At 37.1% G+C, this 15,648-nt stretch overlaps 1 protein-coding gene across 14 annotated transcripts in view; it reads left to right on the forward strand.

The window, feature by feature from the left end:
- RUNDC3B (RUN domain containing 3B) overlaps positions 1-15,648 on the forward strand; it is a 167,450-nt gene that overhangs the window by 108,498 nt on the left and 43,304 nt on the right. For all 14 annotated transcript variants that reach the window (XR_007401982.1, XM_035698462.2, XM_049093522.1 and 11 more), the window contains 2 exons: positions 7,294-7,462; positions 8,380-8,537. Coding sequence is in view for 13 of the 14 variants with exons in the window: in XM_035698462.2 (XP_035554355.2) it covers positions 7,294-7,462; positions 8,380-8,537 (327 nt within the window). In the remaining variant the exon portion in view is untranslated. The remainder of the gene's footprint in view (positions 1-7,293; positions 7,463-8,379; positions 8,538-15,648) is intronic.

Consider the following 15,648-nt stretch of genomic DNA (forward strand, 5'->3'; position numbering starts at 1 on the left):
ATCAATGCCCAGAAGTCAGTGGCATTTCTATACACTAACAATGAGACTGAAGAAAGAGAAATTAAGGAGTCAATCCCATTTACAATTGCACCCAAAAGCATAAGATGCCTAGGAATAAACCTAACCAAAGATGTAAAGGATCTATACCCTCAAAACTATAGAACACTTCTGAAAGAAATTGAGGAAGACACAAAGAGATGGAAAAATATTCCATGCTCATGGATTGGCAGAATTAATATTGTGAAAATGTCAATGTTACCCAGGGCAATATACACGTTTAATGCAATCCCTATCAAAATACCATGGACTTTCTTCAGAGAGTTAGAACAAATTATTTTAAGATTTGTGTGGAATCAGAAAAGACCCCGAATAGCCAGGGGAATTTTAAAAAAGAAAACCATATCTGGGGGCATCACAATGCCAGATTTCAGGTTTTACTACAAAGCTGTGGTCATCAAGACAGTGTGGTACTGGCACAAAAACAGACACATAGATCAGTGGAACAGAGTAGAGAATCCAGAAGTGGACCCTGAACTTTATGGTAAACTAATATTCGATAAAGGAGGAAAGACTATCCACTGGAAGAAAGACAGTCTGTCTCTTCAATGAATGGTGCTGGGAAAATTGGACATCCACATGCAGAAGAATGAAACTAGACCACTCTCTTTCACCATACACAAAGATAAACTCAAAATGGATGAAAGATCTAAATGTGAGACAAGATTCCATCAAAATCCTAGAGGAGAACACAGGCAACACCCTTTTTGACCTCGGCCATAGTAACTTCTTGCAAGATACATCCACGAAGGCAAAAGAAACAAAAGCAAAAATGAACTATTGGGACTTCATCAAGATAAGAAGCTTTTGCACAGCAAAGGATACAGTCAACAAAACTCAAAGACAACCTACAGAATGGGAGAATTTATTTGCAAATGACATATCAGATAAAGGGCTAGTTTCCAAGATCTATAAAGAACTTATTAAACTCAACACCAAAGAAACAAACAATCCAATCATGAAGTGGGCAAGAGACATGAAGAGAAAGCTCACAGAGGAAGACATAGACATGGCCAACATGCATATGAGAAAATGCTCTGCATCACTTGCCATCAGGGAAATACAAATCAAAACCACAATGAGATACCACCTCACACCAGTGAGAATGGGGAAAATGAACAAGGCAGGAAACAACAAATGTTGGAGAGGATGTGGAGAAAAGGGAACCCTCATACACTGTTGGTGGGAATGTGAACTGGTGCAGCCACTCTGGAAAACTGTGTGGAGGTTCCTCAAAGAGTTAAAAATATACCTGCCCTATGACCCAGCAATTGCACTGTTGGGGATTTACCCCAAAGATACAGATGCAATGAAACGCCGGGACACCTGCACCCCGATGTTTCTAGCAGCAATGTCCACAACAGCCGAACTGTGGAAGGAGCCTCGGTGTCCAACGAAAGATGAATGGATAAAGAAGATGTGGTTTATGTATACAATGGAATATTACTCAGCTATTAGAAATGACAAATACCCACCATTTGCTTCAACGTGGATGGAACTGGAGGGTATTATGCTGAGTGAAGTAAGTCAGTCGGAGAAGGACAAACATTATATGTTCTCATTCATTTGGGGAATATAAATAATAGTGAAAGGGAATATAAGGGAAGGGAGAAGAAATGTGTGGGAAATATCAGAAAGGGAGACAGAACGTAAAGACTGCTAACTCTGGGAAACGAACTAGGGGTGGTAGAAGGGGAGGAGGGCGGGGGGTGGGAGTGAATGGGTGAGGGCACTGGGGGTTATTCTGTATGTTAGTAAATTGAACACCAATAAAAAATAAATTAAAAAAAATAAAAAAAATAAAAGTTGTGACAAAGCCAAAAAAAAAAAAAAAAAAACCAAAAAAAACCTTCCTATACTCATACAGCAGTGTTAGCTCCAGTCATCATGTTGTATATTACATCCCTAGTACTTATTTATCTTATGACTAGAAGTTTGAACCTTTTGACCACCTTATTCTAATTCCCCTTCCCTTTCTCCAATTCCTCCTCTCTCTTCCCTCTGCCTCTAGTAACCCCAAGCCTGATCTCTTTTTCTAGTAGTTTGTGTGTGGGGTGTGTATGTGTGTGTGCATGTGTTTGTGTTTAGATTCTGCTATATGAATGGAATCATATGGTATTTCTCTTTCTCTGCTTTATTCACTTAGCATAATACCTTCAAGGTCTATCCCTGTTGTTGCAAATGACAGAATTTTTCATATTCTGTTGTATGCATGTACCACATCTCCTCTATCCATTCATCTACTAATGGACCCTTAGGTTGTTTCCATGTCTCAGTTATGGTACATGATGCTGCTGTGAATGTAGGGTGTAGATATCTTTTCAAGTTAGTGTTTTGTTTTCTTTGGATATATTCCCAGAATTGGAATTTCTGGACAATATAGTAGTTCTATTTTTAGTTTTTGGAGGAAACTCCATTCTGTTTTCCATAGTAGCTGTATCAAATTTACAGTCCCACCAACTGTGCACAAGGGCTCCCTTTTCTCCACATCGACACTAGCATTTGTAGGTCTGCATTTATGCCAGTGCCATTCTGTTTTGATTACTGTTGATTTGTAATGTATTTTGAAATCAGTAAGTGCAACGTCACCAGCTCTATTCCTTCTCAGGATTACTTTGGCTGTTTGGTGTATGCTGTTCTATGCAGATTTTAAGATCGTTCTAGTTCTCTGAAAAATGCCATTGAATTTTGATAGGTATTGCATTGAATTGTAGGTTGCTTTAGGTAGCATGATCATTTTAACAAATTTAATTTTTCTAATTCATGAGCAGAGAATGTCTTGAAGCTCATTTGTGCCTTAGTTTCTTTCATCGGTGTCTTACAGTTTTCAGTGTACAGGGCTTTCACTTTCTTACATCTATTCTAAGGTATTTTATTCTTTTTGATGTAATTATAAATAGGATTGTTTTCTTAATTCTTTTGATAGTTTGTCATTAGTGTGTAGAAACACAGCTTATTTTGTATATTGATTTTATATTCTGCATCTTGACTAAGCTTGTTTATTCTAACAGTTTATTGATGGTGTCTTTAAGGATTTCTATATGTAATATCTTGTCATCTTCAAACTGTCAGTTTTACTTCTTCCTTTCCAATTAAAATGTCTATTTATTTTTCTTGACTAATTGCTCTGGTTAGGATTCCTAATTCTAGATTGAATAATGGTAGTGACATTGTCTTCTGATCTTAGAGGTAAGGTTTCCAGCTTTTTACCATTGAGTATTTTAGCTGTGGGTTGGTCAGATATGGCCTTTATTATGTTGAGATATATCTGTTATACCCAGTTTATGGAGAATTTTTATGATTTTTTTTTCTTAGTACTTAAATTTACTTCTTTTCTTATAAGTATTTAAGGCTACAAATATCCCTTCAAGTACTACTTTACTTTGGCTTTATAAACTTATAGAAGTTTGATAAATTGTTTTTTATTCTAGTTGTTTTAAGTAAAATTTCCATTATAATTTTTTGACCAAAGAATATTTGAAATGTAATTCTTAATTTTCACATATTTTCAGGGCTTTTTTACAGTTGTGATTGGCTATATAATGATAGTTTCTTGAAATTTGTAGGGCTATATAATAATAGTTTCTTGAATTTGGCCTAGAATTGGTCAGTATTCTAATGATTGGGTAGTATATTCATTAGACTGTGCTTGTTATGACTGTTCTGCTACTCTGTATCCTTTATTATTACTTATGCTTCATCTCTTTAATTGAGTTGATTACTACTTTCATTGTCATATCTGATTTTTCAGTTTTTTTTAGGTGGTAGTTTACATTATTGCTTTTTGGTTTTTGAATCTAACTTAAAAAAGATACATCTAAGTTTTGAATTCTTAGATATTCCTGAAATAATGAATTTTTTGTCAATATGTAGTAGCTATAAATATGTAGTAATTTTTTGTCTCTTAAAGTCCATTTTGTCTATTATAGAGTCCTACCAATTTTCTTTAGGTTAGCATTTTATATTATATTTTAATCTTTTTTAACCATATTTAATCTAACCTGACATGCCTTCTGTTGTATATCAGTTCAGAGACATTAATATATGAGAAAATGGTTTGGCAGCAGGTAAGATGTCATCAACTGTAAGTTGTATCCTGATTTCAGATATGTTAATATATGAAAAAATGTACAGCAGGAATTTATGAAATAGAATGCTTTTCAACGTGTCCTTTTTTTAGGTATATCTTTTAAAAATAGTACTTAACTGGAATTTTGTATTTCCAGTGTAGTTAACATACCATTTTATGTTACTTTCAAGTGTACAATACAGTGATTCAGCGGCTCCGTATATTAGTCAATGCTCATCAATATATACTTAACTGGAATTTAAAAATCTAGTCTAAAAGACTTTGTCTTCTTTTTTTTAATTTAAATTCAATTTAGTTAACATATAGCATATTATTAGTTTCAAGGGTAGAATTTAGTGATTCATCAGTTGCATGTAACACTCAGTCCTCATTAAACTGAAGTGAGGGCATCTGGGTGGCTCAGTGGTCATGACCACGGGGTCCTGGGATCAAGTCCCACAACGGGCACCCCAAAAGGAGCATGCTTCCCTCTCTGCCTATGTCTCTGCCTCTCTGTGTGTGTCTCTCATGAATAAATAAGTAAAATCTTAAAAAAAAAAACTGAGGTGATTAGGACATTTACTGATACATTTGGATTGATGTCTACAGTTGTACTCTTTGCCTTCTTTTTTTTTAAGATTTATTTATTTATTTGAGCGAGAGAGAGCAGGAGTGGGGACAGAGGAATAGGGAGAGAGAGCATCTCAAACAGACTCCCTGCTGAGCTTGGAACCCAATGCAGGGCTTGATCCCATGACCCTGAGATCATGACCTGAGCCTGCATCAGGAGTCAGATGCTTAATTGACCAAGCCACTAGATGCCTCTGTCTCTTTGCTTTCTATTCTACATTTTTGGCATTTCTTTTTCTACCCTTTCTCTATTTCTCCTTTTCTCTTTCTTTTCTTTCTGTATTGATTTTTTCCTCTCCTCCCATTTTATTTCTCTACTAGTGTATGAGTTACATACTATACTTCTCTTCTTGTTTTGATACTCCATTGATTTTAATATGCATTTTTAAAAGTTAAAGTTAGTATCTTTACTACCTATTCATATAAATGAGGACTTTGTATAATTTTAACTCTAGTCATATCATTCTTGACATATGCTAATGTTATCCAGAATTGTAGGTCTCTCATTGATGTATTTAAAATTCCACAAAGGAGGCATCATTGTTAGTGTTTCATGCTCTCAATATATATTAAGGTTTACTTATAAGCTTCAAATTTTCTTTGCTCACTGCTTCTTCTTGGATCATTTTCTTTTTCTTGGAATATGATCATTATAAGTTCTTTTAGGAGAATTTATTGGTACAGCACTCAGGTTTTATTTTTCTGAATATGTACGCTTATACTGCCCTATTTCTGGGAAGATAATTTTGCTGGATATGCTATTCTAGCATAGCAGTTATTTTTTCTAAGTATCTTGAAAATCTTTAATAAATAATTATAATTTCTTCATATGTTTTATTAATTCCCTCTTCGGTTTTATCTGATTATTAGTACATCCATTTAATTTTTAATGTCAAATATAAATTTTTTTAGAAGTTCTGTTTGTCTGTTTTTTCAGAGCTGTTTATCATGAGCCACTGCTTTATTTTTTCTAGATCACTAAAAACCATGGCTCTTGACAGGCAAGTTTCCTTTGGTGTGTGTTTGTTTATTGATTTGTTTTCTAGATCATTAACTGAGAGCATCTCCTTGGAGATAGGGTCTTTCCTTATGGAGAGGTCTCTGATTCATATTTGCAACATACTTGGTCCCTAGATTCTGGAGCCCAACAAGTGCAAACACAGATCACAGAAAATGAAATATATATCTTTCTTTGATCCTTATGATATTTTCTACCATTATATCTGTGTAAACCTATGAAATTATGATTTCTGACCTGGATTTGTTTTGAGTCATATTTTCTTGGTGTGCTTTCCATCTCTTTAATTGTTCTGTATTCATATGTATTTTGTAGGCAACTTGTTGTTGGTCCTTATTTGTCTTTTTTTAAGGTTTATTTATTTATTTTAGAGAGCAATTGCATGTGAGCAGGGAGAGGGGCAGAGAGAAGAGGGAGAGGGAGAATCTCAAGCAGACTTCACGTTGAGCACAGAGCCCAATGGGGGCTTGATCCCATGACACATGAGATCATGACCTGAGCGAAAATCATAAGTTGGACACTTACCTGATTGAGCCACCCAGGCATTCCAGTCCTTATTTGTCTTAATTAAACTTAAAAATTTGGCTTTTACTCTTGAGTTTAACCCATTTAAGATTTTTGTAACTTATTTTGTATTAGGGATTATTCTGTCATCTTATTTTTTGTTTTGAATATACTATATTTTCATATTTTGCTTCTTCATTTGCTAGAGATTTTATTTAATACTTTGAAGATTTTACAGAATATTTGTATTGTTTTTGCTTATATCAATATCATGCTTATATTTCAAAATGTATTTTTCTCTCTCTTTAAATATAACACTTCCTCTTCTAAACCAGACATCCGTTTTACTGCACTTCTTCATTTAATTTTTTCTTCTTATTTTTTTCTCTTAACCTTATTTTGTCCTCCTGTATGGATAGCATTAGGAATTTTAGATATGGATTGTAAGCAGTGCTTCCTCTCTTCTACCTCTGCTTCTTCTTTCCCCAGTGGAAAATGCTTAGAAGTGACTAGTTTTTCTGAACCTCTTATTGTCTTCTCTTTGCTAAAGCTGAGCTGACCTCAAACACTAACCTATTATATCTCACTGACATTAGGCTGGTAGTGCTGTTTGTCTGCACTGCAGTGGATACTGGACAGGCAGTGATTCTACCTGAGACAGAAAAAACTCAGAAATTTCTTTCTAAAACATCTAGGTTTTCTGGTTCACTTATCTGGAAATCTTTTCTCTCTCCTCAGAACATTCTCACAGTTCTTGTGTTAATTCCTTATGTCTGTAAGCCTCATTTGAACTTCTGTAACATCTCAAGGCTTGACTGTGTGAGAGGGAGTTGGCAGTCTATACTAGATTGTCATTTTTTTCAGGAAGCTAAAGTCTTCATAATATCATTATTATAATTGTACATGGAGTGCTAAATATTTTGGAGTTTGTTCACCAGTAGCTTAATAAATAGAGAAGTATTTCTTAATGGAGTAAAACATACTAACTTTATTTTTAAATGTTTAATCTTCCCAGTTCTGACAGTATCAGCAGTGATGAGGAAGAGCTGAGGACTTTGGGAAGCAGTGGTAGTGAAAGCAGCACTCCAGAAAATGTCGGGCCTCCTTTCATCATGGATGAGAATAGTTGGTTCAACAAGTGTAAGAGAGTTAAACAAAAGTATCAGCTAACCCTGGAACAGAAGGTATTTATCAGTTGCCAAAATTCATTTCATTTGATTCTTGTTACTGTCTTTGGACTGTCACTGCCAAAAGATCTCTTACCTGAATGTAAGTGCTGACCCACTGCTTGTTTCCTTTCTGTTCTTGAATTGTCCTTGTCTTGATGAAAAATCAGGGAAGGTCTTAAAAGAGGCTTTTGTTTGTTCATCTTCTTCTAATTTTATGTTTTAATATAAAAATTAGCCATTTAGGGGCACCTGGTTGGCTCAGTGAAGCATCTGACTCTTGATTTCAGCTTGAGTGCATGATCTCATGGTTGTGGAATTGAGCTCCACGTTGGGCTCCATGTTGAGCATGAGCCTGCTTAAGATTCTCTCTCTCCCTGTCTCTCTCTGTCCCTCTCACCCTCTAAAAACTTTTCAATTAAATTAAAAATAAGTCATTTGTTCTTCTGTATGTGGTTTCAGTTATATGTTTGGGATTTTAGCATTTATTAGGAGGATAAAGATAAAGCAGTCAAATATGAAACAAAAGAATTCTATATTAATATCATTCAACATAGACCTTAAAGCAAAAGCATTATTAAGACTAAAGAAATACATTGCCTTTGAAAAAAAAAAGAAGAAACTGTTCACCAGGAATCTATAACATGGTAGAGATGAGTAAAATGGGTAAAGGGGTTCAAAAGGTGCAAACTTCCAGTTTACCCACCTCCAGTAAACATATCTTACTGAACATCAGGGAATGGCTTTAAGGATAGGAAATACACATTAAATTTTTATATTCATTTAAAATGATCTTTTTACTACTTCATCAGCAATACTTTGAGATTATTTCATTATGATATGGAAAGAATAGCATTTAACCTACTCAGTATTTATCTTCAAAATATACATTAGAATTTTGCAGTTGCTTTATCTTGTTGATACTGTATTTTCAGGGTTATCTTGAAGAACTCTTACGACTTCGAGAGAACCAGCTGTCTGAATCTGTCTCCCAGAATAAGATACTACTTCAGAGGATCGAAGATTCTGATCTGGCCCATAAATTGGAAAAGGAACAATTAGAATATATAATTGTGGAGCTTCAAGATCAGCTGTAAGTAAGATCCTTTTAGGAAAATCTTGGCAGTATGTAGACATAAGAAAATGTCATGTTTTGACATAGGATTCAAATTCCAAGAAGTCTGGTTTCTTGCTATTAAGTTCTTTTTCCCTTATTCTTTTTTAAAAGTTTACTTTTCCTTTTCTCATTATAAAAGTAATCCATATTCTCATTACAGATATTTTACAAAATATAGAAAGAAAATAAAAATTATCTTCAGTTGTGTACTACCCAGAGTTAACTTCTATAACTTGATGTATATTCTTTCAAATGCATATACATAATTTAAAAAGTATTTAGTTAGTTATTGACTGAATGATTGATTGATTGATTGATTCAAAAGATGTTATATAAGACCAGTATCATTCAAAGTACAATGATGATGAAATGTTTGTTACCATGTGTGCCAGAATATCACTTAGCACCATCCAGTATAGCTTTTTTCCATAGCAGATTTGGGTTTTGTTTGTTTTTGTTTTTGTTTTTGTTTTTGTTTTGTTTTTTACTGAAGAAAGGTATGTATTGATCTACGCTCTGGTATAAGCTCCATAATTTGTCACTATTTAAAGCCCTTGTATAAATCATACCATTTTGTGAAACTTGATTTTATCAATTAATTGTTTATGGTGAAAATTTCCCACATTAATATTTATTTAATCTTAAAGGATAATTTTAAAAGTTTTTGTTTTGAAATAATTTCAGAATTTTAGAGAAGTTGCAAGGATAGAGCAAAGAATTTCTATAGGCTGTTTCTTAGTTTTGCCAATTCTCAACACTTCGCCACATTTGGTCATAATTCTCTCCCTCCTGCATACATCACAACTCTCTACCCCATAATACTTCATTTGTGTCTTTCCTCAGGACAAATATAATCTCTTATATAATCACATCTATCAGTGTAAGAAATTTAAATCAGGGTAATACTTTCATCTTATCCATACTCATTTCAATTTCATTAATTGCCCAGTAATGTCTCCTATTACAGCTTTTGTTTTTCTGGTACAGGATCCAGTCCAGAATCATGTTTTGCATTTGGTGGTTTGTTTCTTTACTTACCTTTAACTTAGAACAGTTTCTCACTCTTTGTCTTGTATGAGATTGGTATTTCCAAAGAATGCAGGCTGGTAATTTTATAGAATGTCCCTCAGTTCGAATTGGTTTGCTTTTCCTTGTGATTAGAATGAGTTTATCCATTTGTGTTTGGAATATAAGTGGTGTGTGCATAAGTGTTGTGGATATCATATCCAGAGGTCTATGGAGTCTGTTGGCCTTTTATTACAGAGATTTAATTTTAATCATTTGGTTAAGGTATTTTTTTTTCTCTGTATAGTTATTGTGGTTCCTTTTGTGATTAACAAGTAATTTCCAAGGAGATCCTTTGAGACCTAGTAAACATGAAAGATGACTTCTTTAAGTAAAAAAATCTTTTATTAATAAACATAAAACTTCAATATTTTCTAGGAATTTGTATCTTGATGAAAAGAATTATGTACACATACTATTTCTTATTTTTTCCTAATATTTCACTGAGAGTGTCCTATGGAGTATCACTCATTGAGTAGATTAATACCTTCCAAAACTCTGGTTCTGTAAGCAGGGAGAAAAATATCAAGAGCCAAACAATAGAGATTTCTAGTTACTTATCTATTATTAAAAGAGTAAGAAGATAATTAAATTTTTCTTTTGCTGTTGATACTGGTAGTTTGTTTCAGTGTTTTTAACTTAAAAAAATTGTAAAATCAGTTTTTATTTTATCAAAGAGATATTTTCATTTGAAAGCTAAAATGTATCACATTTATTATACTTCTAATAATTTAAAGGAAAAGACTCCCAACTTTTTAGTTTTAGAATCTGAGTTACAGTTTTAGAATACTTTTATGATAGAAGAGTGTCATTGATAGAGTTTTCTTAGTGCCGCTAAGGAGATTTTAACTAAATATTACCAGAGCAAAAAATAAATACTGAAGGCCACCCATCAGAATTAGCCTATTTTCTTGAGTTTAGGGTCAAAGATTTACTTTCATATAACATGGCTACACTCTTAGCCAGGTTAGTTGGTGTCTTACAAGATGCCTTTGTAAAAAAAAACAAAAAACAAAAACACAAGGATACTGAAGAAGAGTAAGATATATTCCTTTGAGAATCTTCACAGTTCTCACTACATTAACTGGATCATCTGTAAGGTACAGAATACTCTGGGCACTTTTGTGACTATAAGGAAAGTGAACATTTTTTTCCTTCTTTCCTTGCTGAGGTTTTTTTTTATCAGCAGTTAGAAAGGCCTGCAAGAAGTGCTGGACACTGGAATTCTCTTTGTTAATCCTGAGATTGTAGTAGGGGCCCTGAGAAGATTAAAATTTATTAGGCATAGAAGGAGGAGGGGCAACATGGCGGAAGAGTAGGGTCCCCAAGTCACCTGTCCCCACCAGATTGCCTAGATAACCTTCAAATTATCCTGAAAATCTACGAATTCAGCCTGAGATTTAAAGAGAGACCAGCTGGAATGCTACAGTGAGAAGAGTTCGCGCTTCTATCAGGTAGGAAGACGGGGAAAAAGAAATAAAGAAACAAAGGCCTCCAAGGGGGAGGGGCCCCGCGAGGAGCCGGGCTGAGGCCGGGGCGAGTGTCCCCAGGACAGGAGAGCCCCGTCCCGGAGACGCAGGAGCTGCACCGACCTTCCCGGGGGAAAGGGGCTCGCGGGGAGTTGGAGCAGGACCCAGGAGGGCGAGGATCTCCTCGGGCTCCCTGGGACAGTAACAGAGCAACTGCGCGCCCAGGAGAGTGCACCGAGCTCCCTAAGGGCTGCAGCGCGCACGGCGGGACCCGGAGCAGCTCGGGGGGCTCGGGGGCGGCTCCGCGGAGGGGGCTGCGGGGCCCCGGGAGCAGCTCGGAGGGGCTCGGGCAGAGGAAGAGGCTCCGTGCGGAGGGGGCTGCGCGGTTCCAGGAGCAGCTCGGGGGGCTCGGGCTGCGGCTCCGCGGAGGGGGCTGCGTGGCCCGGGAGCGCGAATCCAACAGCGCAGGCGCCGGAGCACAGGGCGCCGGGACACAGCCCAGGATCCCGCCTCCCCCGGGACAGGCAGAGGCCGGGAGGGCCCAGGACCCCAAGGACGCTCCTGCCCCAGCTGAGCAGATCCGTGGCCCCGCCCCGGAGCCTCCAGGCCCTGCAGACGGAGTAGTTCCTGCGGGAGCTGAATCCAGGTGTCCAGAGCTGCAGCAACCACTGGGGCTGTTCCTCTTACGGCCTCACGGGGTAAATAACCCCCACTGAGCCCTGCACCAGGCAGGGGGGCAGAGCAGCTCATCCAAGTGCTAACACCTGAGAATCAGCACAACAGGCCCCTCCCCCAGAAGACCAGCTAGAGGGACAAGTTCCAGGGGAAGTCAAGAGACTTAAAGTATACAGAATCAGAAGATACACCCCGTGTTTTCTTTTTCTTTTTTTTTTCTTTTTGATTTCTGATTGCTTCCCCCACCCTTTTTTTTCCACCTTTTTCTTTTTCTTTCTCTTTTTCTTCTTTTTTCCTTTTTTTCTTCCTTTTTTCTTTTTTCTTTTTCTCTTTTCTTTCCTTCTCTCTCTCTCTTTTTCTCCTTTTCCCAATACAACTTGTTTTTGGACACTCTGCACTGAGCAAAATGACTAGAAGGAAAACCTCACCTCCAAAGAAAGAATCAGAAACAGGCCTCTCTCCCACAGAGTTACAAAATCTGGATTACAATTCAATGTCAGAAAGCCAATTCAGAAGCACTATTATACAGCTACTGGTGGCTCTAGAAAAAAGCATAAAGGACTCAAGAGACTTCATGACTGCACAATTTAGATCCAATCAGGCAGAAATTAAAAATCAATTGAATGATATGCAATCCAAAATAGAAGTCCTAACGAGGAGGGTTAACGAGGTGGAAGAACGGGTGAGTGACATAGAAGACAAGTTGACAGCAAAGAGGGAAACTGAGGAAAAAAGAGACAGACAATTAAAAGACCATGAAGACAGATTAAGGGAAATAAACGACGGCCTGAGAAAGAAAAACCTACGTTTAATTGGGGTTCCTGAGGGCGCCGAAAGAGACAGAGGGCCAGAATATGTATTTGAACAAATCCTAGCTGAAAACTTTCCTAATCTGGGAAGGGAAACAGGCATTCAGATCCAGGAAATAGAGAGATTCCCCTCTAAAATCAGTAAAAACCGTTCAACACCTCGACATTTAATAGTGAAGCTTGCAAATTCCAAAGATAAAGAGAAGATCCTTAAAGCAGCAAGAGACAAAAGCCCTGACTTTTATGGGGAGGAATATTAGGGTAACAGCAGACCTCTCCACAGAGACCTGGCAGGCCAGAAAGGGCTGGCAGGATATACTCAGGGTCCTAAATGAGAAGAACATGCAACCAAGAATACTTTATCCAGCAAGGCTCTCATTCAAAATGGAAGGAGAGATAAAGAGCTTCCAAGACAGGCAGCAACTGAAAGAATATGTGACCTCCAAACCACCTCTGCAAGAAATTTTAAGGGGGACTCTTAAAATTCCCCTTTAAGAAGAAGTTCAGTGGAACAGTCCACAAAAACAAGGACTGAATAGATATCATGATGACACTAAACTCATATCTCTCAATAGTAACTCTGAATGTGAACGGGCTTAATGACCCCATCAAAAGGCGCAGGGTTTCAGACTGGATAAAAAAGCAGGACCCATCTATTTGCTGTCTACAAGAGACTCATTTTAGACAGAAGGACACCTACAACCTGAAAATAAAAGGTTGGAGAACCATTTACCATTCGAATGGTCCTCAAAAGAAAGCAGGGGTAGCCATCCTTATATCAGATAAACTAAAATTTACCCCGAAGACTGTAGTGAGAGATGAAGAGGGACACTATCTCATACTTAAAGGATCTATTCAACAAGAGGACTTAACAATCCTCAATATATATGCCCTGAATGTGGGAGCTGCCAAATATTTAAACCAATTAATAACCAAAGTGAAGAAATACTTAGATAATAATACACTTATACTTGGTGACTTCAATCTAGTTCTTTCTACCCTCGATAGGTCTTCTAAGCACAACATCTCCAAAGAAACGAGAGCTTTAAATGATACACTGGACCAGATGGATTTCACAGATATCTACAGAACTTTACATCCAAACTCAACTGAATACACATTCTTCTCAAGTGCACATGGAACTTTCTCCAGAATAGACCACATACTGGGTCACAAATTGGGTCTCAACCGATACCAAAAGATTGGGATCGTCTCCTGTGTATTCTCAGACCATAATGCCTTGAAATTAGAACTAAATCACAACAAGAAGTTTGGAAGGACCTCAAACACGTGGAGGTTAAGGACCATCCTGCTAAAAGATGAAAGGGTCAACCAGGAAATTAAGGAAGAATTAAAAAGATTCATGGAAACTAATGAGAATGAAGATACAACCATTCAAAATCTTTGGGATGCAGCAAAAGCAGTCCTGAGGGGGAAATACATCGCAATACAAGCATCCATTCAAAAACTGGAAAGAACTCAAATACAAAAGCTAACCTTACACATAAAGGAGCTAGAGAAAAAACAGCAAATAGATCCTACACCCAGCATAAGAAGAGAGTTAATAAAGATTCAAGCAGAACTCTATGAAATCGAGACCAGAAGAACTGTGGAACAGATCAACAAAACCAGGAGTTGGTTCTTTGAAAGAATTAATAAGATAGATAAACCATTAGCCAGCCTTATTAAAAAGAAGAGAGAGAAGACTCAAATTAATAAAATCATGAATGAGAAAGGAGAGATCACTACCAACACCAAGGAAATACAAATGATTTTAAAAACATATTATGAACAGCTATACGCCAATAAATTAGGCAATCTAGAAGAAATGGACGCATTCCTGGAAAGCCACAAACTGCCAAAACTGGAACAGGAAGAAATAGAAAACCTGAACAGGCCAGTAACCAGGGAGGAAATTGAAGCAGTCATCAAAAACCTCCCAAGACACAAGAGTCCAGGGCCAGATGGCTTCCCAGGGGAATTCTATCAAACGGTTAAAGAAGAAACCATACCTATCCTACTAAAGCTGTTTGGAAAGATAGAAAGAGATGGAGTACTTCCAAATTCGTTCTATGAGGCCAGCATCACCTTAATTCCAAAACCAGACAAAGACCCCGCCAAAAAGGAGAATTACAGACCAATATCCCTGATGAACATGGATGAAAAATTCTCAACAAGATACTAGCCAATAGGATCCAACAGTACATTAAGAAAATTATTCACCATGACCAAGTAGGATTTATCCCCGGGACACAAGGCTGGTTCAACACTCGTGAAACAATCAATGTGATTCATCATATCAGCAAGAGAAAAACCAAGAACCATATGATCCTCTCATTAGATGCAGAGAAAGCATTTGACAAAATACAGCATCCATTCCTGATCAAAACTCTTCAGAGTGTAGGGATAGAGGGAACATTCCTCAACATCTTAAAAGCCATCTACGAAAAGCCCACAGCAAATATCATTCTCAGTGGGAAAGCACTGGGAGCCTTTCCCCTAAGATCAGGAACAAGACAGGGATGTCCACTCTCACCACTGCTATTCAACATAGTACTGGAAGTCCTAGCCTCAGCAATCAGACGACAAAAAGACATTAAAGGCATTCAAATTGGCAAAGAAGAAGTCAAACTCTCTCTCTTCGCTGATGACATGATACTCTACATAGAAAACCCAAAAGTCTCCACCCCAAGATTGCTGGAACTCATACAGCAAATTGGCAGTGTGGCAGGATACAAAATCAATGCCCAGAAATCAGTGGCATTTCTATACACTAACAATGAGACTGAAGAAAGAGAAATTAAGGAGTCAATCCCATTTACAATTGCACCCAAAAGCCTGAGATACCTAGGAATAAACCTAACCAAAGAGGTAAAGGATCTATACCCTCAAAACTATAGAACACTTCTGAAAGAAATTGAGGAAGACACAAAGAGATGGAAAAATATTCCATGCTCATGGATTGGCAGAATTAATATTGTGAAAATGTCAATGTTACCCAGGGCAATTTATACGTTTAATGCAATCCCTATCAAAATATCATGGACTTTCTTCAGAGAGTTAGAACAA

The sequence above is a fragment of the Canis lupus genome, chromosome 14 (assembly GCF_003254725.2).
Source record: "Canis lupus dingo isolate Sandy chromosome 14, ASM325472v2, whole genome shotgun sequence".
Taxonomy (NCBI): Eukaryota; Metazoa; Chordata; class Mammalia; order Carnivora; family Canidae; genus Canis; species Canis lupus.